The sequence below is a fragment of the Aotus nancymaae genome, unplaced genomic scaffold (genome assembly GCF_030222135.1).
Source record: "Aotus nancymaae isolate 86718 unplaced genomic scaffold, 86718_ANA_hifiasm-v0.15.2.pri h1tg000032l_0, whole genome shotgun sequence".
Lineage (NCBI taxonomy): Eukaryota > Metazoa > Chordata > Mammalia > Primates > Aotidae > Aotus > Aotus nancymaae.
Window position 1 is genome coordinate 31,248,282 of NW_026988445.1, and position 20,452 is coordinate 31,268,733.

Genomic DNA, 20,452 nt, shown 5'->3' on the forward strand with positions numbered 1-20,452 from the left:
TTTGCTCCCCTGTGTTGGAGGAGGCGGCATCACTGGGCCAGATGGGCAGGGTGGACAGAGACGCTTACCTGTCACCGTGAGGGTGGCAGAAGTCGTCTGCTCCCCGAAGGAGCATGAGTACAGCCCACTGTCCTGTGGCTGCAGGTCCCGGACCACCAGCTCCAGCACGGTGCCCTCCTGGCGTAGGCTGTATTTGTCACCTGGCCTCAGGACACTGTCCCCACAGCGCCACTCCACGGGCGCGGCCACAGACGACAGCACGCAGCGCAGCGTGGCAGCACCACCCTCCGGCACCTCCAGGTCCTTCAGGGCCTCCCGGAACCGCACCGGCCGGGCTGTGGACAGGCACGAGCTCAGCTCACCCTCCCTGCCCTGAAGTCCACGAGGGGTCCCCAGTAGGGGGTGGAGGGCTGGGGACATTGGCTGCAGGGTGCCGGCAGGCCCGCCTCCCCCTTCTCCTGTGGGGCCTGTGGCAGGGACCTCAGGACTTCTGGAAAGGGTCAGCTCTGAAGGTGAGGGGTAGAAAGGGTGAATCAAGCGGGAAAACAGACAGGCAGGTGTCAGGGACCTGTGCCCCCAAATTCACAGGTGGAAGCGCTAGCCCAGACCTGCGAGCATGGCTGTGACAAGGGAAGTAAGGTCAAATGAGGTCACGGTGGGCCCTAAGCCACCGTGGCCGCACCTCCTAAAAAGGGAGATTAGGGCTGGGCGTGGTGGCTCATGCCTGTAATCCCAGCACTTTGGGAGGCTGAGGTGGGCGGATCACCTGAAGTCAAGAGTTCGAGAACAGCCTGCCCAACATGGAGAAATCCTGTCTCTACTAAAAATACAAAAAATATTAGCTGGGAGTGGTGGCACATGCCTGTAATCCCAGCTACTCAGGAGGCTGAGGCAGGAGAATCGCTTAAACCCGAGAGGCAGAGGTTGTGGTGAGCCGAGATCGCACCTTTGCACTCCAGCCTGGGCAACAAGAGCGGAACTCCGACTCAAAAATAAAAGGGAGGTGGGCACATAGGCGTGCAGAGGGATGGCCCTTCAGGAATGCAGAGGGTCTGCAGGGCGGCTCCTGAGGATGGCAGAGGCCAGGGCAGGAGCCAAGCAGGGTGGACCAGGTGCCAGGAAATGCCAGGAAGCACATGGGGACCGGGGGCGCCCCACACAGGATGCATGGGAGCCTAGGTCCTCCCGCCTTGGGCTCCCTGTGGGTGCACACGCCCTGCCCTGAAGCTGGTGCTGCCTGACGAGGCAGCTGCAGGTGCCTGGCCCGTGGCTGGGCTTCGGGCAGCTGGGGCTCACCATGCACCCTGACGATGGAGCTGCTGCAGGCGCCTTCAGCCTCACACTTGTAGCGTCCGCTGTCCTGCAGGGTGGCCCCGGTGATGAGCAGCTGGGCCCGGTGGCCCTCGTGGCTCAGCTGGCACCGGGAGGACGGCCGCAGGGTCTTCCCGTCCTTCGTCCAGTGCACGGGGATGTCACGGGTGCTGGTTTCACATGCCAGGGTCAAATCCTCACCCTCTGTGACCGTGGCATCTGCGAGCTCCCGGGAGAAGACGCTTGGCTTCTCTGAGGGGCAGAGAGAGAAGCAGGAGCATGTGGGACGCCGTCACACTGACGCTGGAGGGGCCGATGGGGAAACCCTGGCTCTCGCTGCGAACCAGACAACACCCTGGCTTGGCACCCGCCAGCCACCCTCACGCTGGGGCCATGCAACAGGCTGTGCAGAGAGCAGGGCAGGCTGTGCACAATCGCCCCATCACCTCCTCACCACAGTGAGGGGGCTCCTGCCCTGCGGGGGGATGCAGCCTGGCCCAGGTCACGCCGAGCACGGTTCTGCAAACCACGCAGATGAATTCATCCCCAAAGAGCCCAATTCAGCCTTCCGAGCTCCCCCGCCCCATAGAAAGCCAATGGGGCCTTCTCTGTGAGCCCAGGGACACCGGGCACTGGCTGAGCTCTGTCCGCCTCTCCACCCGGCTGCAGCCCTGAGCGACGTGGACAACGAGGACATGCAACCCACCAGTGACCCTCAGGGCAGCCGAGGCCCGCTGGTCACCCGCCTCAAAGTAGATGGTGCCGGAGTCCTTGAGCGCCAGCTGCCGCAGCGTCAGCACATGGCAGCCCCCGGGTTGGGCCTCGATCTCATTGAGCTCATTCGTATGCAGGGGTGTCTTGTCCAGGAACCAGTGCACAGGCTCGTAGTTGGCAGGGGAGATCCGGCAACGGAAGGTGGCTGAGGAGCCCTCCTGCACATCCACGTCCTCCAGGTCCTCGATGACGTGCACACGCCGGCCTGCAAAGGCACAGACTACTCAGGGGCCCCACACCGCCCAGGGCAGGCTCGGCCAGCGGGGCTCCCCAGGACAGGGCGAGGTGGCTGTCTTTTAACAAGTTTGCAGGGACGGAACGCCAAAAACAGTAAGTGAGTCAGAGCCGAACGGTCCAAAGATAGTCGTTTGAGGGCCACTCGGAGCCCCGAGCCCACCTCTCTGCACCTCGGGAGTCCTTCTGCAAGGCTTGCCGGGCGAGTCCACAGCCTGCTGAGAACCACGCCAGCGCAGTCCTGCCCTCCTTCCAAGCTGTGCTCCCAGAAGCAGCTGGCTCCCAAACCTGCTAATGCCGGCTGTGTGTGTCATTACAATTGTGCCATGAAATTAACTCTTCTAGTAACAGATGAAACAGGAGTGTGAAAAAAAATATGCCAGGTGCAGTGGCTCATGCCTGTAATCCCAGCACTTTGGGAGGCTGAGGCAGGCGGATCATGAGGTCAGGAGTTTGAGACCATCCTGGCCAACATGGTGAAATCCCGTCTCTACTAAAAATACAAAAAAATTAGCCAGGCATGGTGGCATGTGCCTATAATCCTAGCTACTCAGGAGGCTGAGACAGGAGAATTGCTTGAACCCGGGAGGCTGAGGTTGCAGTGAGCCGAAGGCTCGCCACTGCACTCCAGCCTGGGCGACGGAGGAAGACCCTGTCTCAAAAAAAAATTAAGCTACGGTTGTGTTGAAATTTAAATCAAATGATTGGAAGATGGAAAATGTGAATTCCTAGAAATGAGGCTTTTTGGCTGTTGAATTAGGAATGATAAGAGACAACTGTTTATGAATATTGAGACGGGCCCTGCATTCGGATTCCTTCTGTGTCACAGTGCCCTGCAGGCATGACTCCACAGAAGCCGACCCCGCCCGGGCGACGCGCACGGACAGAAGCTCTCATCAGCGGATGGCACACACGGAAGCGGCTTGGCCTCCTTGACCAGGCCGGCCCACATCCTCATATGTTAAACTTTTTTTTTTTTTTTTTAAGATGGAGTCTCACTCTGTTGCTCAGGCTGGAGTGACGTGGTGTGATCTCAGTTCACTGCAATCTCCGTCTCCTGGGTTCACACAATTCTCCTGCCTCAGCCTCCCAAGTAGCTGGGACTACAGGTGTGCACCATCACACCTGGCTAATTTTTGTATTTTTAGTAGAGATGGGGTTTCACCATGTTGGCCAGGCTGGTCTTGAACTCCTGACCTTGTGATCCACTCATCTTGGCCTCTCAAAGTGCCGGGATCATAGGCGTGAGCCACCGCACCCAGCCATGTTAAACTTTTGTTATCTTATGACTCACACTTTTGATGGCTTTTTTTCCCTCAAGACAGACTCTCACACTGTCGCCCAGGCTGGAGTGCCGTGACGCAATCTCGGCTCACTGCAATCGCCGCCTCCTGGGTTCACACAATTCTCCTGCCTCACCTCCCGAGTAGCTGGGATTACAGGGGCATACCACCACACTCGGCTAATTTTTTGTATTTTTAGTAGAGACGGGGTTCATTATGTTGGCCAGATGGTCTCAAACTCCTCACCTCATGATCTCCCCGCCTCAGCCTCCCAAAGTGCTGGGATTACAGGCGTGAGCCACTGCGGCCAGCCACTTTTGATAGCTTTTTAAAACATTAACTATGGTACCAAGTTGAGATCATGGAGCTTTACTGTGCTAACAGAATGCTTTCACCAGGGTCACCAAATCCATTGTAGAGGAAAAATCAGTGACGATTCCTGGTTTATGCTACTTCTGATGATCAAGGCTGGGGCCTTTCATAGACAGGACCCTGTGAACACTCTGTGGTCAGACCCCAGTAGGGACCTCCTGCAAACTCAGGTCTGGACACCAGCCCAGGACTCCAGAGCCAAGTGGAGGCTGTGGTGCAGGGGCTGGGCCTCGCCTGCCCTGATGCCAAAGTGCCCCACGACCTTGCCCTGGCCACGGACCCACTAAAACTTCAGTTTTCTTATCTACAGCGTGGAGAGGACAGTTCTCACTCTGCCTGCCACTCAACCACAGAGGCAAACAGTACGATCAGAAAGCCACCTGCTGGGATCTCAGTGTCCCCCTGGACACTCACGTCGAAACTTAATCCCAATGTGGCAACGTAAAGAGTGGGGCTTTTAAAAAGGGATCAGGTGAGCGGGCTCCGCCCTCAGGAATGGATTAATCCATCCACGGATCAATGGCTTAACAGGTTAAAGCGCCGTCATGGGAGTGGTGGCTTTACAAGAAGATAGGCCCGAGCTGGCACCCTCAGCCCCTCCCCATGGGACGCCGTGTGCCACCTCCTGGGGACTCTGCAGAGAGTCCCTGAAGCAAGAGGACCCTCACCAGATGTGGCCCTTGACCTTGGACCTCCCAGTCTCCAGAGCTGTAAGAAGTAAATTACTTTCCTTTATAAATGACCCAGTTTCAGGTATTCTCTTATAAGCAACAAGAGAAAGACTAAGATGCCAGTGTAACTCTCGATGACAACACTAATGACCGTCAGTTCTTCCCTGGGGGCACCTGAGGCTGCCTGGCACAGCCGAGTCAGGCTGTCCCTCTGGGACAAGGGTGACAGGCTGTATGTGCAGATACACGCAGAGCTCACGCATGGGGCCAGGCACCCGCGTGTGTGGGAGAAACACACAGTGACCAAATAAACACACGCGGAAGTGAGGGCTGGCAGCTCGTTCACAGCCACGCTGGAGCCTCAGCGGCCACCCAGGGAGCACCCCACTACCCTCGTGATAGGAAACCGAAGCTGGGCCTGTCCACCGCCAAGTCTCCTGTGCCATTCAAAGCCCGGGCCGCGCACACTCGGCCGCCTCACCTTGCACCAGGAGCCGGGCCTGGGTCCGGGCCTGGCTGATGTCGCAGCTGTAGGTGTCGCTGTCTGCCCTCTCCAGGGCGCGGATGGTGAGCTGCAGGGTCAGGCCCTCCTGGCTGAGCTGGTGCTTCCCTGAGGCCCGAAGCTCCGCAGGGCCCTTGCGCCAGGTCACGGTGGCCGCGGGGCGCTCCGTCTTGCAGGTGAACACAGCTGTGCCTTTCTCCTCCACCTGCAGGTCGGCCAGCTCCTCTGTGAAGCGGTTTGCTTTTTCTGGGCAGGAAGATGGAAGCAGAATAGGTGGGGCGTGAGGCCCGCGCAGACCCCATGCTGGCCTTGTCATCGTCCAGGCCTGGCTGCAGAAGCGCTGGGACCTGGGGAGCCCTTCCAGCTGGGACAGAAGAGCTCGGGCTCCAGGGGTGGCCCCCTGCCCCACCAGGGGAGCGAGGCCGCTCCAGGGCCACGCATGGGGCTCCTGCGGCATTTACCTTCCACGCAGAGTCTGGCTGTGCTCTTGGAAGCCTCCACCTCACACGTGTACTCGCCCACGTCCTTGAGCGAGGCTGCACGGACAACCAGTGTGGCCATCGTGCCCTCACAGACCACGTCATACTTCTGGCTTTTGCGGATGGCCTTCCCATCCTTCAGCCAGCGCACGGGGGTGCCCGCCCGCGACAGCTCACAGCGCAGCTCCACGTCCTCCCCTGGCGCCGTCCGCTGGTCTTCCAGGGGCTTCGTGATGGCCACTGGCTTCTCTGAAGGGAGCAGGGACAGCTGCCCTTGAGGCCCAGCCAGGGCCATGGTGCCAGCCACAGCCCCAGGCACAGACCCAGACAAAACCTCCCACCTCCGCCAAGACCAGGACTGGGGCAAGGATGAGCGTTTGGGAACACTCGCTCTCTGGTGACTAAGACAACAGAACCTGCGACCCTCAAACTCTGGCACCTCCGCCCTCAGGAGCCTCAGAGTCCTGGAATGCCAGTGTCCCCGCTGTCACCAGCGTGGGACCGGGAGGCAGAAAGATCAACCACCACAGAATTTTATCCGCTGGCATCTTTCAGGCCGACGACTCGGTGTGGTCGTGGTCAGCGTCGCAGGAGCGAGCCCCGCCTGCTGAGCTGCATCAACCGTGCGCGTCAGGGCCGCGAACTCAGGCGCTGGCGGAGCCCCCGACTGGGGCCTCGGGCCGGTGCCGCCAGACTGACCCCGTGAGCCCCAGCTCTGGGGAGCTACCGAGCGCTCAGGGCACTCGGACCACGGATTGGACCAGAATCCAGGCCTTCATCAGAGCTCAGAGTGTGGCCCCACTGCCATCTCAGAACTGCCCCCAGCACCCAGCAGGTGCCTCAAGCCCTGAGGCTTCCAGGAGAGCTGGGCCGCAGCGGGGGGAGGCAGGCCCCAAAAGCACCCCCAGCGGCTTCTGCAGCCAGGGAGCCCAGCTCCTGGACCCCTGGGGACAGGCCCAGGCTCCCCACCCCCAGCCCGGGTGACAAGCCCCCGTCCAGCAGGCCCCGCCCACCTTTGACGATGAGTGAGGCCTTGGAGCTGAGGCCCCGCACAGAGAAGACCACCTCCCCAGCGTCACTCGGCACGGCCTCCCGGACCACCAGAACGTATCTTCGGCCCTGCCGTGTGGCCTCGAAGCGGCTGGAGCTGCCCACCGTCTTCCCGCTGACTGTCCACGTGGCCGGGTCGCTGGCACTCTCATGAGACAGGACGCACTCGAAGCTGCAGCTCTCCCCCTCCAGCACCTCCGCTGTCTTCAGCCTCTTGGTGATGCCCACGTGCAGATCTGAGGGCCACGGGAGACTGTCAGTCCAGCCAAGAGGACGGCACTGCCCTCTGCCAGACCTAGGGAGGGCCAGACCCTGGGAGAGATCAGAGCTCGCAGAGACCAGACCCCAGGAGAAGCCGGATCCCCCCGGTCCTTTAGAGGGACCAGGCCCCGAGGGGGAGGGTGGGACACCGCCTCAGCCAACGAGCAGACGCCCCTCTGCAGGAGCTGGCCATACCCTGGCATCTGCATAACCAACAGCTCTGAGCTCCAATCAGGGTGGCAGGGAGAGGGAGGACCTGCAGTGGCCACAGGGAGGAGAAGAGGTCCCGGACCCCGGACAAGGGGCTGCCAGGCAGGCTGGACCCAGCTCCAGGACAAACTCACCAGCCTCCTGCCCCTTCCCTATCTCGTTACAAGACTGTCGGGGACCAGTCAGTAGGCCTGTTACGCCGCCTGTCACTCACACCAGGATGCCACTGGGACCGGGATGGGGACTCCCAGTAATGGAGCCAGGACAGTGGGCACACACAGGGACCAGGACAGTGGGCACACACAGGGGCCAGGTAGCTGCCCTGCAGTTGAGGGACCCGCCCCTGAGAACTAGGCAGGCTCCAGGGCACGTGCGCCCCCAAGGCTGCAAGACTGGGTTTGGGGATGGCTCCACCCTGCCAGCCCTGTGGCCTTGGGGCCTTGCTGGGGCCCTGTGAAGGACAGAGATGTGGCCTACTCATGGCCCCTGCCTGGCATCTCGGCTTCTGCCTGGTCATCCCCAATGGTGCCCCCACACTGGCCTGGTGGCTTCCGTGCAGACACGGCCAGTGGTTCAGGGCAACATCCCTGGCTGTGCCCCTTGGAGCACACTGGGCAGGGAGAGCACGCCTCCAACCCTGGCTCCGGGACCCATCACCCCCAGGTCCACCTGCCTGCACCCAGGCCTCACAGGACCACGTCAAGCCACGGTTCCCCTAGGAGGTCCCCCGGCCTCTCCAGCTCAGCAGAGCAGCCCCTCTATCTCGGAGAATGACGTGGGCCACCCAGGTAGTGGCCGGCCCCACACCCACACCCAGCACGCCCCCCTTCCCGGAGCTCCACCGTGCCCGCAGCACACACCGTGCACGCTGACCCGGGACCGGGTCTCCTCGGAGCCCACATGGCAGGTGTACAGGCCGGCGTCCTCAGGGCTCAGGTCATGCACCACGAGCCCCCGAGTGCCCGCCGTGTGCAGGAAGTCATACTTGTCGCTGGGGCCCAGCTGCACGCCGTCTTTGCGCCACACCACAGGGGCCTCGGGGTCAGAGACCTCACACTCCAGGGCCAGGGTGCCGCGCTCCTCGGCGGACAGGTCGTCCAGCGCCTTCAGGAACACGACCGGCTTCGCTGCAGGAGGGGTGGGAGGGTGAGAGAAGCCCAGCGCCGTCCCATCCCTAGTGGGGGCCCCCGCAGGCTCGCGGGACGGCTCACCTCGGACCTCCAGGCGGGCAGAGGTGGACACCTTGCGGGAGGAGGCGTGCACCGTGCCCGCGTCGGCCCTCCGGACGCTCTTCAGCACCAGGCTGTGGCGCCGGCCCTCATGGGAGATCTCGTGGAAGCTGTCGTTGTACAGGGGCGTCCCGTTGAGCGACCACTCGACCTCCTCGTCTTCGTGGGACAGCTCACAGGAGAAGCTGGCCCGGCCCTCTTCCATGGCCTCCACGTCCTGCAGCGGCTCTGTCACTGCCACCTCCCGCGCTGCAAGGACACAGCCGGCCTCAGCGCGCACATCACCGGGCAACCCCTCCCCAAACCCTCTCGGTGGCCCCATGCCCCTCATGCCCCACCTTCCACGGTGACCTCGGCGCTGCTGTGGGCACTGCCCGCCTGGCACCGGTAGACACCGGCATCGGCAGGCACCAGTCGGAGGATGCGCAGCTCGGCCATCTGACCCTCCAGGCTCATCTTGAACTTCTCAGAGGGAGACAGGGGCGTGTCATCCTTGTACCACTGCACAGCCTTTGGGGGCGGCCGGAAGTCGCAGGACAGCACCACGGACTGCAGCTCACGGCCCATCTTGGGCTCCAATGGCCGTGCAAGGACTACAGGAATGTCTGCGGGGAGTGGGGACAGGCTGGGCCACGGGGCCAGGAACCAGTCACCCTGCCCTGCCCGCCAAGCCCTGAGCCTACTTGCCTATGGCCCTGAACCGAGTCCTCCCCTGGCCCTGAGCCGCTGTGGGAAGTAGGAAAGTTCCTTTTTAAAGTTTTCTTTCTTGTTAAATCATAAGTGTGCTAATAACACTGCTAAGCCCTATCCTCTGTAGCTGTTAGACATGCCACGCTTACAGGCACGTAGTACATTCTATGTCCTTGTACTTTAACCAAGATATCCGTGCTGGACGTGCTCACAGGCAGGTCCCAGCTCTCCATTGCTTTTACCTGTTTAGAAAAGTTTTAAGTTGTTAGCCAATCAGGTTTTAGTTTAGATGGTGAGGTCTGGCTCCAGCCAACGGAGATCAGACACAGCAGTAAGAACCACCCCAAACGTGTAAGGGATAGATTTGTGTGTTTTCATTTGTTCACTGTACTTTCGTGGCACAATGGTTAGTGAGGGTACCCTTCCTGCAGTCCAGAAAATAAAAATTGCGTTTCTGAAAGATCCTTTTGTCTCAGAGCTGATTTTTCTTTTCGGCACCGAACATCTATTTCCAACAGCTGCGTCCACCATTCCATGAACTATCTTCCCCCAGCCCTGAGCCGTGTCCCCCGTGGCCCTGGTCTGTGTCCTCCCCCCGCCCTGAGCAACATCCATTCGTGACCCTGAACCGTGCCCACTCACTGCCCTGAGCCATCTCCATGGCCCTGCCCTGTACCCGCCCACAGCCCCATCCAGGCCCCCCAGAAGCCCGGAACCTTGTCCTCCCGTGGCTCTGTCCCGCGTCCACCCGCCAGGGTGAGAGTGCTCACCTGAGACCACCAGGCGGGCAGAGGAGCGGGACTTGCCGATGGTGAAGTGCACGGGCCCGGTCATGGTGGAGCAGGTCCGCCGCAGCGTCAGCCGATGCACCGTGCCCTCCTGCTCCAGGCCCACGTTTCCCCCGTCCTGCAGCACCGTCTTCCCCAGGAGCCACTTAGGTGGCCGCACTGAGGGGATGGAGGTCTCACACTGAAACCAGGCAGGGGCGGGCTCCATCACCGTCACGTCCTGCAGACCCCGCACGATGGTGATGGACTGCTCTGTGGGGAGGAGCCGGCGCTGGCGGGTCCCACGGGAAGGACAGGCTGCCCCTCCGGCAGGTTCCCTCCTGGGAACAAGCCCCTGCCCGCCACGTGCATGCTGGCATCCTCCTGAGCTGCCTGGACCCAGCGTCTCCAGGAGCGCAGGGCAAACCATGACCCCAGAAGACACCCCCACACACAAAAGCAACCTGCAGAGCTGCCCTCCCGCCCCCACCTTCCACAAAGAACTGTGCGCTGGTCTTGACGTCACCGGCGTCGCAGGTGTAGGTGTCCTCGTCCTCCGGTTGGACGTCGCTGATGACCAGCTTGCGGTAGAGGCCATCGCTGACCAGCTCGTGCCTGGGCCCGGGCTGCAGCTCCTGACTGCCCTTGAACCACCGCACCTGGGCGCTGGCCCGGGACACCTGACACTCCAGCACACCACGGTGCTTCTCCATGGCGATCTTGTCCCGCAGCGGGCGCACGAGGGTCACTGGCAGCTCTGTGAGTGTGGTGGGGGTGGGGCTGGGTCAGAGACGGTGCTCAGGGCTCCCAGGCCCAGGCTCCGACAAGGCACTGGGGTTCCTGGACAGCCAAGGGTCTAGACCCCACTAGGCCCCGACAGCCCATGTCTGCCCACCAGGGGCCTGGGTGATCAGGCCGAGTGTGCCCCTCGGAGCTGTGCTAGGACCTGCTGCACAGAGCTGACCAACAGCAAGTGGAGTGCATCTGCTTCCGCGGCTGCCCTTCCTCCCACCACATATCCCACATTCCCATTTCTACCACCCAGCTCCCGCTCAGAGCAGGGCAGGCTCTGCCCACGGAGCCCCACCCACTCCAGTCCTCTCCCCAAGCCCTCATTTCGGCACCAGAACTGCATACCCTAGTCCAGCCCCAGGAACTCACGTCCCTCCCCACAAACCTCTGGCTTGCCCCACCCACCCGTCCCCACCCTTCCCATCTACAGAGCCCCCCTCCCTGCCGCCCCAGCACCACCCCCCCATCCATCCTCCTCCTCAGGGCCGCCAGGTGGTACCCCTCCCACCCCTCACCCTGGCAGGGCCTCAAGCCTGGCCCCTCCAGCACTTGCTGCAGACCGAGGGAGAATTCATCAGGACCCTGGTTTTAAGCAAGAATCCCCTCATGGCTGCTTCTCCGGCCTTTATCTTCCTGCCAAGGAGGTGACACCCCCTTCCCTCCTCGTGAGTCCTTGCTGTCCCGGTCCTGAGAGCAAGCCTGGAGCATCTGGGCCTGAGCTGAGCCAGCTGGCCACACACGCACACCATCCAGGCCCCGCCCTCCCCTCAGCCCCCACCTCACCCTTCACTCGGAGCTGGGCTCGCGATTCTGCGTTTTCGGCTACAAATTTGATCTCTCCTGCATCTTCCGCCAGGACCCTCCGGTAGATGAGTGTGTATGTCCTTCCTGGGGACAAGGGCTGCTCAGCATGGGTAGGGCAGAGGAGGACTGGGCCACACCCACCGCACCGCCTGCCCTCACACCTTCCTGGCGGATGCGCACGTTCTCGCTGGGACGCAGTTTGCTGCCCTCCCGGAACCACTGGCCAGGCACTTCGTCGTGGGAGACCTCGCAGGAGAAGGTGGCACCGTCCTTCTCCATCACTTCCACATCCTCCAGGGGCCTCACGATCTGGATGCTGCGGCCTGGGGTGGCAAGGGAGGCCCTGCCAGCCACCCCCGGACGCACAGAGCTGCTCCCAGCAGCCCCTACCCGGTGCGCCCCACCCAGTACCCCAGCACGCTGAGGGTTGTGAGGATGGAAGCAGAGCGGCCAAGCCCCTGGCTGGGGACCACAGAGGACAGGAGGAGGTGCCTGCGCCTGCCACGCCCCACGTGCCCCATGCAGCCCTCACCTTGCACCTTCACGGAGGCGGAGCTCTGGGCGTCACAGGCATCACACACATACACGCCCTGATCTGTGAACTCGCACCGGTAAATAGTGAGGCTCCTGCAGGAGCCCTGGGCCGCGATGCCCACTGTCTTGCCAGCCCGCAGCTCCACACCGTCCTGAGGAGCACAGAGGCCCAGTCAGGCGCTCAGACGGCTCAGCCCCGGGGTTCCACTCAGGCCCACCCACATGAGAGGAGGGGAGGAGGCAACAGAGTTGGGTGGCGGGGAGCGGAGAGGCACCTTCAGCCAGCGCACATCCACATTAGGACGAGAGAGCTCACACTCCAGGGTCACCTTCTCCTTCTCGGTGGTCACCACGTCCTGCAGCGGGCGGCTGAAGCTCACGGGCAGCTCTGGGGAGGTGAGAGGAGAAAAAGGGCTTGGAGGAGCCTTCGGGGTGGGGACGGGAATGGGGACGGGGATGGCGACAGGGACAAGTGTGGGGCAGTGCACGAGTTGGACGGAATTATATGGGGCTGGCTCATCCAGGTCCTCACAGTCCCCACCGGCCTCCCCAGGGCCCCTTGGGACGGGCGGGCGTGCTCTGCACTGTGACCCCCTGGCTCCCCCACGCACCGGTGACCACGAGCTGTGCCGACGTGTGCACGCCTTCTGCCTTGAAGACCACAAGGCCACTGTCCTCAGGCCGCAGCCCAGAGAGCATAAGGGTGTGCGTGGGGCCCCGCACAGCCAGGTGGCACGTGGGCCCCTGCTGGAGCCGCAGACCATCTCGAGTCCAGCTGCCCTCCACGTCCGCGTGCGACAGCTGCACCTCCATGGTAGCTGTGCCCTGCTCCTGCGCTTCCACTGCCTGCAGACCGCGGACCAGCCGTACCTGACGCACTGCGGGGCACATATGGGGTGTGGGTCAGCCACTGCTCTGAGATCCTCACCTCAGACCCTTTGGACACAGTCGGCTTCCGCAGGAGCTCAGGGAGGGCCCTGGCAGCTGCCCCACGCCCACCTCCAGGGCTCACCCCTCCTGCGGGAGGCCTACCCCTCCCCCAGCCTTGGGACCTGCCCACAGGGCCCACCCCACCCCTCCCCTCCCCTCCTCTCCATGCCCCTCCTCTCTTCTCCCTCCTGCCCTCAGTGCCCAGCCTTGCTCCTCCCTCTTCCCCTCAGTGTCCCCACTCCTCCCTCCTCCCTTCAGTATCCCTCCTTCCTCCTCCCTCCACCCCTCCTCCCTCCTCCTCCTCAGGGCCCTGCCTCACTCCTCCCTCCTCCTCCTCAGGGCCCTGCCTCACTCCTCCCCCCTCCCCTCCCTCCTCCTCCTCAGGGCCCTGACTCACTCTTCCCTCCTCCCCTCCCTCCTCCTCCTCAGGGCCCTGCCTCACTCTTCCCTCCTCCCCTCCCTCCTCCTCTTCAGTACCCTGCCTCTCCTCCCTCCTCCCCTCCTTCCTCCTCAGTGCCCCACCTTCCTCCTCCCTCCTGTCCTCAGTGCCCCGCCTTGCTCCTCCCTCCTCCCCCTCAGTACCCTGCCTCCTGCTTCCCTCCTCCCCTCCCCTCCTCCCCTCAGTGCCCCACCTCGCTTCTCTCTCCTCCCCTACTTCCTTCTCCTCAGTGCCCCACCTCCCTCCTCCCCTCCCTCCTCCTTCCTCCCCTCAGTGCCCTGCCTTCCTCCTCCCCTCCATCCTCCCCTCAGTGCCCCACCTCCCTACTCCCCTCCCTCCACACTCCTCCCCTCAGTGCTCGCCTCCCTCCTCCCCTTCCTCCTCCCTCCTCCCCTTCCTCCTCCCTCCTCCCCTCCCTCCTCCCCTCAGTTCCCCACCTCCTCCCCTCCCTCCTCTCAGTGCCCCACCTCCCTCCTCCCCTTCCTCCTCCCTCCTCCCCTCAGTGCCCCACCTCCTCCCCTCCCTCCTCCTCTCAGTGCCCCTCCTCCCTCCTCCCCTCCCTCCTCCCCTCAGTGCCCTACCTCCCTCCTCCCCTCCCTCCTCCCCTCAGTGCCCCGCCTCCCTCCTCCCCTCAGTTCCCCACCTCCTCCCCTCCCTCCTCCTCAGTGCCCGCCTCCCTCCTCCCCTTCCTCCTCCCTCCTCCCCTCAGTGCCCCGCCTCCCTCCTCCCCTCCCTCCTCCCCTCAGTGCCCCACCTTCCTCCTCCTCTCCTACCTCCCTCCTCCCCTCCCTCCCCCACCACTCCCGCCCCCGGCTCACTCTCCACAGTGACTTTGGCCTGTGTCTTGTCGTCGGGGGTCTCGCAGCCAAAGAAGCCACGGTCGGCAAAACCTACGTTGTGCAGAACCAGGCGGTGGCGGGCGCCCTGGGCGTGGATCTCCACGTTCTTTCCTGGCGCCAGGGCCACGGCGTTCCGCGTCCACCTCAGTTCAGGCCAGGGCCGCGTCAGCTCCACCTCCAGGGTCACCGAGCTCCGCTCCTCCACCGTCTGCGGCTCCAGCTTCTTCGTGAACAGCACGGGCGCCTCTGGACTCACGGGAGAAGGGAGGTCATGGCGGCCCTGGCCCTCCTCCACAGGCAAGTCAAGGTACGGAGAGCCTGCCCAGCCCCAGAGCCCGCCCTGAGCCGGGCTCAGCCGAGCTGCCCACCCCACCCAGGTCCCTCTCCAAGCTGGGCGCTGCCCTGGTCACACCAGGGAGCAGACCAGGCAAGGAAACAGAAGCTTCCCTAAGCCCTGCTCCCACCTCCAGCTCCCCTGCTCCGAACAAGACGCCAGGTCAGGGGTCTCGAACTCCTAGGCACGGCCCCCACCAGGTGCGACGGTGTTAGCAAAGCCCCAGGACTCATGCACGGGTTAAGGAAGTGCCGGCGGGCCTCTGCCTCAGGCCGCCCTGAATCTGCTGTGCCACCCCCTCGCCCCAGAACCTGCCATGACTCCCACTTCCCTTCCGGGCAAGTTCTGGCTGCTGGCTTCAGCCGCACGGGAAGCTCATGTCACTGCCTGCACTGCTGCTAACCCCACTCTCTCTCCCCTGCCATCCATCAGGCTAAGCACGGACCCACCTTCTCCAGAAAGCCTTCCTGGATTGCCTCAACCTCCACCCATTCCCCACCAGGTGTACCTGCAGGATTGTATCTTCTTACACCCAGAGAAGGCACTTGGCCCATCCAATCTATCTGAGTCTCCTCTCTGCAGCCCACACATCCCGTGGTCCCCTGAGGTCAGCCAGACCAGCCGGACTCAGGACAGCAGTGCCAGGTGCCCATGCAGGACCAGTGCATGGGGGAGGTGCCTGTAAAAGGAGCCCTAGCCAGACAGGCAGGTCCTGCCGCCCCTCCGCTCACCTCGGACCCTCAGGGCAGCTGAGGACGAGGCACCTTCAGCCTCCGCAGTGATCTGGCCTGCATCCTCCAGCACCAGGCTCGAGATGGTCAGGCTGTGGCTGGCGCCACTCTGTGACATGGCAAACTTCTCACTGGGCTGCAGCAGGGCACCGTCCCGGAACCACACGACTGCCACATCACTGGGGGACACCACACACTGGAAGGTGGCCTCGCGGCCCTCCTCCGCGACCACGGCGCTCAGCCCAGACGTAAACTTCGCCACTCGGGGCACTGAGGACAGGATGGCTGCTTAAGAGGCAGGCGCACAGGACCAGCACAGCCCCCACACTGCAGGAGTGCTAAAGGCCGCCTCCTCCAGGAAGCCACCCTGGATAGGGACACCCGGCCCCTCACATACCGCTGACAGTGAGCTGCGCACTGGTGCGGTCATCACGGCTCTCGCACACGTACTCCCCGGCGTCCTCTGCACGCAGCCCCAACACAGTGAGCGAGCGCACGGGCCCCTCGGCCACCATCTGGAAGCGCTTGCCCGCCCGAAGCTGTGTGCCGCCGCAGCGCCACACCACCCCTGCACACGCCGGGCTCAGCTCGCAGGCCAGCGTCACCGCACCGCCCAGCTCGCCAGACACGGGCTCCAGCGGCCGGCAGAACCTGGCAGCCACCTCTGTGGGCAGGAAGGGGACATCAGCCAGGCTCCGCACAGACCCGGCTTGGCCCCTGCCCAGCTCTGGGACAGAGGGGTCTGGAGGCGTCCCCACCCCGTGCCCGGCTCACCTTCCACCTGCACGGGGAAGTCCTGCCCCTCTGCACCCACGCGGCAACTGTAGACTGCGCTGTCCAGCACCTGGGCGCCACGCACGGTCAGCGTGTGGCTGTTCCCCTGGCTGGCTGTCTCGTGCCGCTTGCTGCGGCGAATCTCCACGCCATCCTTGAGCCAAGTCACCGCAGCCACAGAAGGTGTGGCCAGCGTGGCAGTCAGTACAATGTCCTCGTGCTCCTTGACCACCAGAGGCTCCCTGCGGCCGGATCTCTCTGAAATTAGGGGCTCCGGTTCTGGGTAGAGGTGAGTTGGCATGAGAGGGGACCCTGGAATCCCTGACCAGCCCCGCCCCCCATCAGGGCCACCCTAATGCCACCTGGCACCCCTGATGCCCATTGCTCTTCAAGGACGGCCCGGTCTGCACCATCAGCCACCATCCAGGATCTCAGGGGCCATGCAGTGTGGCCATCAGCTCCAGGTGAGGTGGATTAGCCATCCCAAAGCACTCACCTGCCACGTGCAGGCGGAAGGAGAGCCGCTGGCCCCCGGCCTCGCAGCTGTACTCCCCGGTGTCTGCCTGGCCTGCCTGCTGCACCAGCAGCCTCCGCGTGCAGCCCGCGGCCTCCATGTGCACCTTCGAGCTGGCGCTCAGCTTCTTCCCGTCCTTGTACCACGTCACCTCCGTCTGGGCCTGGGCCACCTCGCAGCTCAGCGTGGCGCTGGCCCCCGCCTCGGCCTGCACCTCCCTGCGTGCCGGCTGCTCCTTGGCAAACACCGCCTTGGGCTCTGGGGATGGACAAGGAAGGACACATGAGGTCAAAGATACGGCCCAGGTCAGGAAGGCCACCCTAGGGCAGGAGGGCCTGGACGAGGGAGTAGGAGGAACAGAACCTTCCTCAGGCCCTGCACTGCCATGTGGCCTGGACAAGCCCCGCCGCCCCCCGCACAAGAATCAGTTTCTCCATCCACTGCCCCAGGCGGGGCAGCTGTGACAGACCCTCTGTGCATGAGCTCCTCCAGGGCGGGGCCTGGGGTGCCTGCATACCCGCTCTTCCTCAAGCTTGTGCACAGCCATTAAATCCACTTGTCCTTTTTCAACCTCGCATGCCCCAAAACCATGTTTGTTTGGCTGTTGAGACTGAGCACCTTTCATTCCTCCATGCCTTCCGTCCACTTTAAATCTTGATGTCTCTCAAAAGTGTTTCATAGCTTCCCCCACGAGCCTCTGGACACCTTTTACCAGCCCGGGATCATAAGCGCAATGCCTTTGAAACTCCCGTCAGGCTTTCACGTTTTCATTTTCCAACTGCTCGTCTACATGTAGAAGTTTCTTCACATGGATCTTGCAAGGGCTGATCTTTCTCAGTTCTCTAATAATTTATCCTCTGGGTAAACCATATCTTCTGCTGATTCACCTTTTTCTTTTTCCCCTTTTTTTTTTTGAGACAGAGTCTCACTCTGTCGCCAGGTGCCAGGTTGGAGTGCAGTTGCGCAATCTCGGCTCACCGCAATCTCCACCTCCCGGGTTCAAGCAATTCTCCTGCCTCAGCCTCCTGAGTAGCTGGGATTACAGGCTCGCGTCACCACGCCCAGCTAATTTTTGTATTTTTAGTAGAGACGGGGTTTCACCATGTTGGCCAGGATAGTCTCGATCTCTTGACCTCGTGATCCGCCCGCCTCGGCCTCCCAAAGTGCTGGGATTGCAGGCGTGAGCCACTGCGCCCGGCCCGATTCACCGTTTTCTAACTTTTACGCCTTTCATGCTACTTTCCTCCTGACTTCGCCGCCCCGTGCTGGGTGGAAGTGCTGGCCGCTGGCTTCTCGTGCTGTTCCCTGGCTCACAGGCAAAGCTTACAGAGTCCCCCTTTGTGGTTTTTGTGTCACAGCCTGTGTCAAATTAAGGGGAAAACACCCTTTTGTTTATACTTTGTTAAGAGTTTTATGGCATGATGGATGCTAAATTTTGCCAGATACTTCTTCTGAACACATACGGTTCAATTTCATCAATGCGGTACTTCATTCTATGTTGAAGATAATGGCATTGGTTTTTAATTTCAATCACGTATCATGATTATCTAATGTTTTTAACATGAAATCAGCCCTCATTCCTACACTATGAATTTTATCATCGTGTACAATTGTCCGCATGGATTGCTGAATTCAGTTTACTAATATTTTGTTTAGAAAACTGGCCACCATCTCCATGATTCTTTGGCCTATGATCCGCAATCTTCCTGTTTTCTGGCCAGATTTTAGTTGTGGCAGTAAGCTATCTATAACGTGCTAGAGGATGTGTCTTCCCTTTTCCGTTCTCCAGAAGAATTTCCATGAACGTGGAAGAACTTCTCAGCAGGGCCACCTGGTTCAGGTGTTGTTTGATAGAGAAGATTTTTGCTACTGGTTTTGGTTCTCACTAGGTTGTAGTAACCGCAGATGACTTCAGTAACAGTAGGTGACTGCACATTGTTACCTGTTCCTTAACTGGGTTTGGTTTTCTAGAAATTAGATAATTTGTTAACACTTTTGAAATTTATTTGCAGTGAGTTTTTCCGGTATCTGTACACATCTGTAAGCCATTATAGACATATGTAACACCAACTGCTATGTGGTGGCACTCAGGGTTGGAGTTTGAATCTAGACTCTCCTAACAAACAACAGGAAGGTCGTTCTAGACTTCTGTGAATCAGAGAGGACAGACACAGGACGCATCAGGGAAACAGGATGATGTAACACGGCTTCCCCAGTCAGCGGCTGCCACCACCATAGCTTAATCCTGCCCGTGTGTGACTGCGCCATGGCTTCCTACTCCTGTCACTTTAAATCCATCCAAATTCCAACGGGTATTTGGACACAGAACATTCTATCGGAACACAAAAAGAAAGCAAGAAAGGCTTTGGGAAATATAACTCTAACATCAAGCGTCTCAGGCACGGGCCTGCCAATGCACTGCACTTTACCCGCTTACACACTGACGTCATGGGTCTGCGCCCCACCCGCTTACACACTGACGCCGTGGGTCTGCACCCCACCCGCTTACACACTGATGCCGTGGGTCTACACCCCACCCGCTTACACACTGACGCCGTGGGTCTGCGCTTCACCCGTTTACACACTGACGCCGTGGGTCTGCACGTCACTTGTTTACACACTGATGCCGTGGATCTGCACGCTAACTCTGTGGCTCTCCACTTCACTTTTTTACACACTAACTCTGTGGATCTGGGTTTTAGTGAAGCTCAGAGTGGCTTCTACAACCACGGAGAAGGACAGAAGTGTGTCCCAGAACACTGAAAACTTTGGGAGCCCAATGCTCAGTGCTGATGTAATTCCAAGTAAGACTGTGTGGCTGGAATTTCCCTACACCCTGGCTCAACGACGTCAAATCTCTCTCCACAGAGAGAGAGCCCTGATGTGGGGCCAGATGAGGCCATGCAGGGACCACAGGAACAGCCCCGAGGGAGGGACACCTGGCCTACCTCCATCTCATGTGTTAGATAGGACCAGAGTTCCGGACACCTTGGGACATCAGTGATTCAGAGAAGGTGCTGGGAAATATGACCCAGCATGTCTGCACAGGAACAGCACCTAACACGGACAAGGAGGGCCCTGACCCTTCCATTCACTCCCTTCCCACCCAGCAGCCCAGCTCCACCACAGGCAGAGAGTAGGAGGTGAGAGGATGGGAGAAGGAGGGACGGCGTCGAACGGAAAGCCCACCGGGTCAGCAGTGCTTCTACTCCAGTCACAGCAGCGTCCCCAAAGCACTCACCTGCAACGTGCAGGCGGAAGGAGAGCCTCTGTCCACCAGCCTCGCAGCTGTACTCCCCGGCGTCCGCCTGGCCCGCCTGCTGCACCAGCAGCCTCCGCGTGCAGCCCGCGGCCTCCACGCATACTCTGGAGCTGGAGCTTAGCTTCTTCCCGTCCTTGTACCACGTCACCTCCGTCTGGGCCTGGGCCACCTCACAGCTCAGCGTGGCGCTGGCCCCCGCCTCGGCCTGCACCTCCCTGCATGCCGGCTGCTCCTTGGCAAACACCGCCTTGGGCTCTGGGGATGGACAAGGAAGGACACATGAGGTCAAAGATACGGCCCAGGTCAGGAAGGCCACCCTAGGGCAGGAGGGCCTGGACGAGGAAGTAGGAGGAACAGAACCTTCCTCAGGCCCTGCACTGCCATGTGGCCAGGACAAGCCCCGTCGCCCCCAGCACAAGAATAGTTTCTCCATCCACTGTGCACTCGCCATGTGCCACCCCAGGTGGGGCAGCTGTGACAGACCCTCCGTGCACAAGATCCTCCAGGGCAGGGACTGCGGTCCTGACGCCTGCACAGCTCCCCTCACGGATATGCTGGAGTCTCCCCACAGGACTGTGCAGGGCGCGTCCTCACCACAGGGCCCCAGAGTGCTGAGGCTTCCGTTCCTGCCACTGTAAGGAGGGTCAGCACTGGCCTCTGTGGGGA

The 20,452-nt window shown here is 61.4% G+C and overlaps 1 protein-coding gene across 3 annotated transcripts in view; it reads right to left on the reverse strand.

Annotated features, from left to right (window-relative positions):
- Positions 1-20,452, reverse strand: part of LOC135277512 (obscurin-like) — a 161,110-nt gene that overhangs the window by 77,045 nt on the left and 63,613 nt on the right. For all 3 annotated transcript variants that reach the window (XM_064383689.1, XM_064383691.1, XM_064383690.1), the window contains 22 exons: positions 19,766-20,041; positions 16,507-16,782; positions 16,011-16,289; positions 15,634-15,900; positions 15,237-15,506; positions 14,151-14,417; positions 12,575-12,841; positions 12,239-12,351; positions 11,962-12,115; positions 11,591-11,752; positions 11,409-11,513; positions 10,324-10,590; positions 9,837-10,106; positions 8,715-8,981; positions 8,359-8,625; positions 8,008-8,274; positions 6,640-6,912; positions 5,609-5,875; positions 5,127-5,393; positions 2,018-2,290; positions 1,297-1,563; positions 69-335 (listed from right to left, as the gene is read on the reverse strand). In XM_064383689.1, coding sequence (XP_064239759.1) covers positions 69-335; positions 1,297-1,563; positions 2,018-2,290; positions 5,127-5,393; positions 5,609-5,875; positions 6,640-6,912; positions 8,008-8,274; positions 8,359-8,625; positions 8,715-8,981; positions 9,837-10,106; positions 10,324-10,590; positions 11,409-11,513; positions 11,591-11,752; positions 11,962-12,115; positions 12,239-12,351; positions 12,575-12,841; positions 14,151-14,417; positions 15,237-15,506; positions 15,634-15,900; positions 16,011-16,289; positions 16,507-16,782; positions 19,766-20,041 — 5,388 coding nt within the window. The remainder of the gene's footprint in view (positions 1-68; positions 336-1,296; positions 1,564-2,017; positions 2,291-5,126; positions 5,394-5,608; positions 5,876-6,639; positions 6,913-8,007; positions 8,275-8,358; positions 8,626-8,714; positions 8,982-9,836; positions 10,107-10,323; positions 10,591-11,408; positions 11,514-11,590; positions 11,753-11,961; positions 12,116-12,238; positions 12,352-12,574; positions 12,842-14,150; positions 14,418-15,236; positions 15,507-15,633; positions 15,901-16,010; positions 16,290-16,506; positions 16,783-19,765; positions 20,042-20,452) is intronic.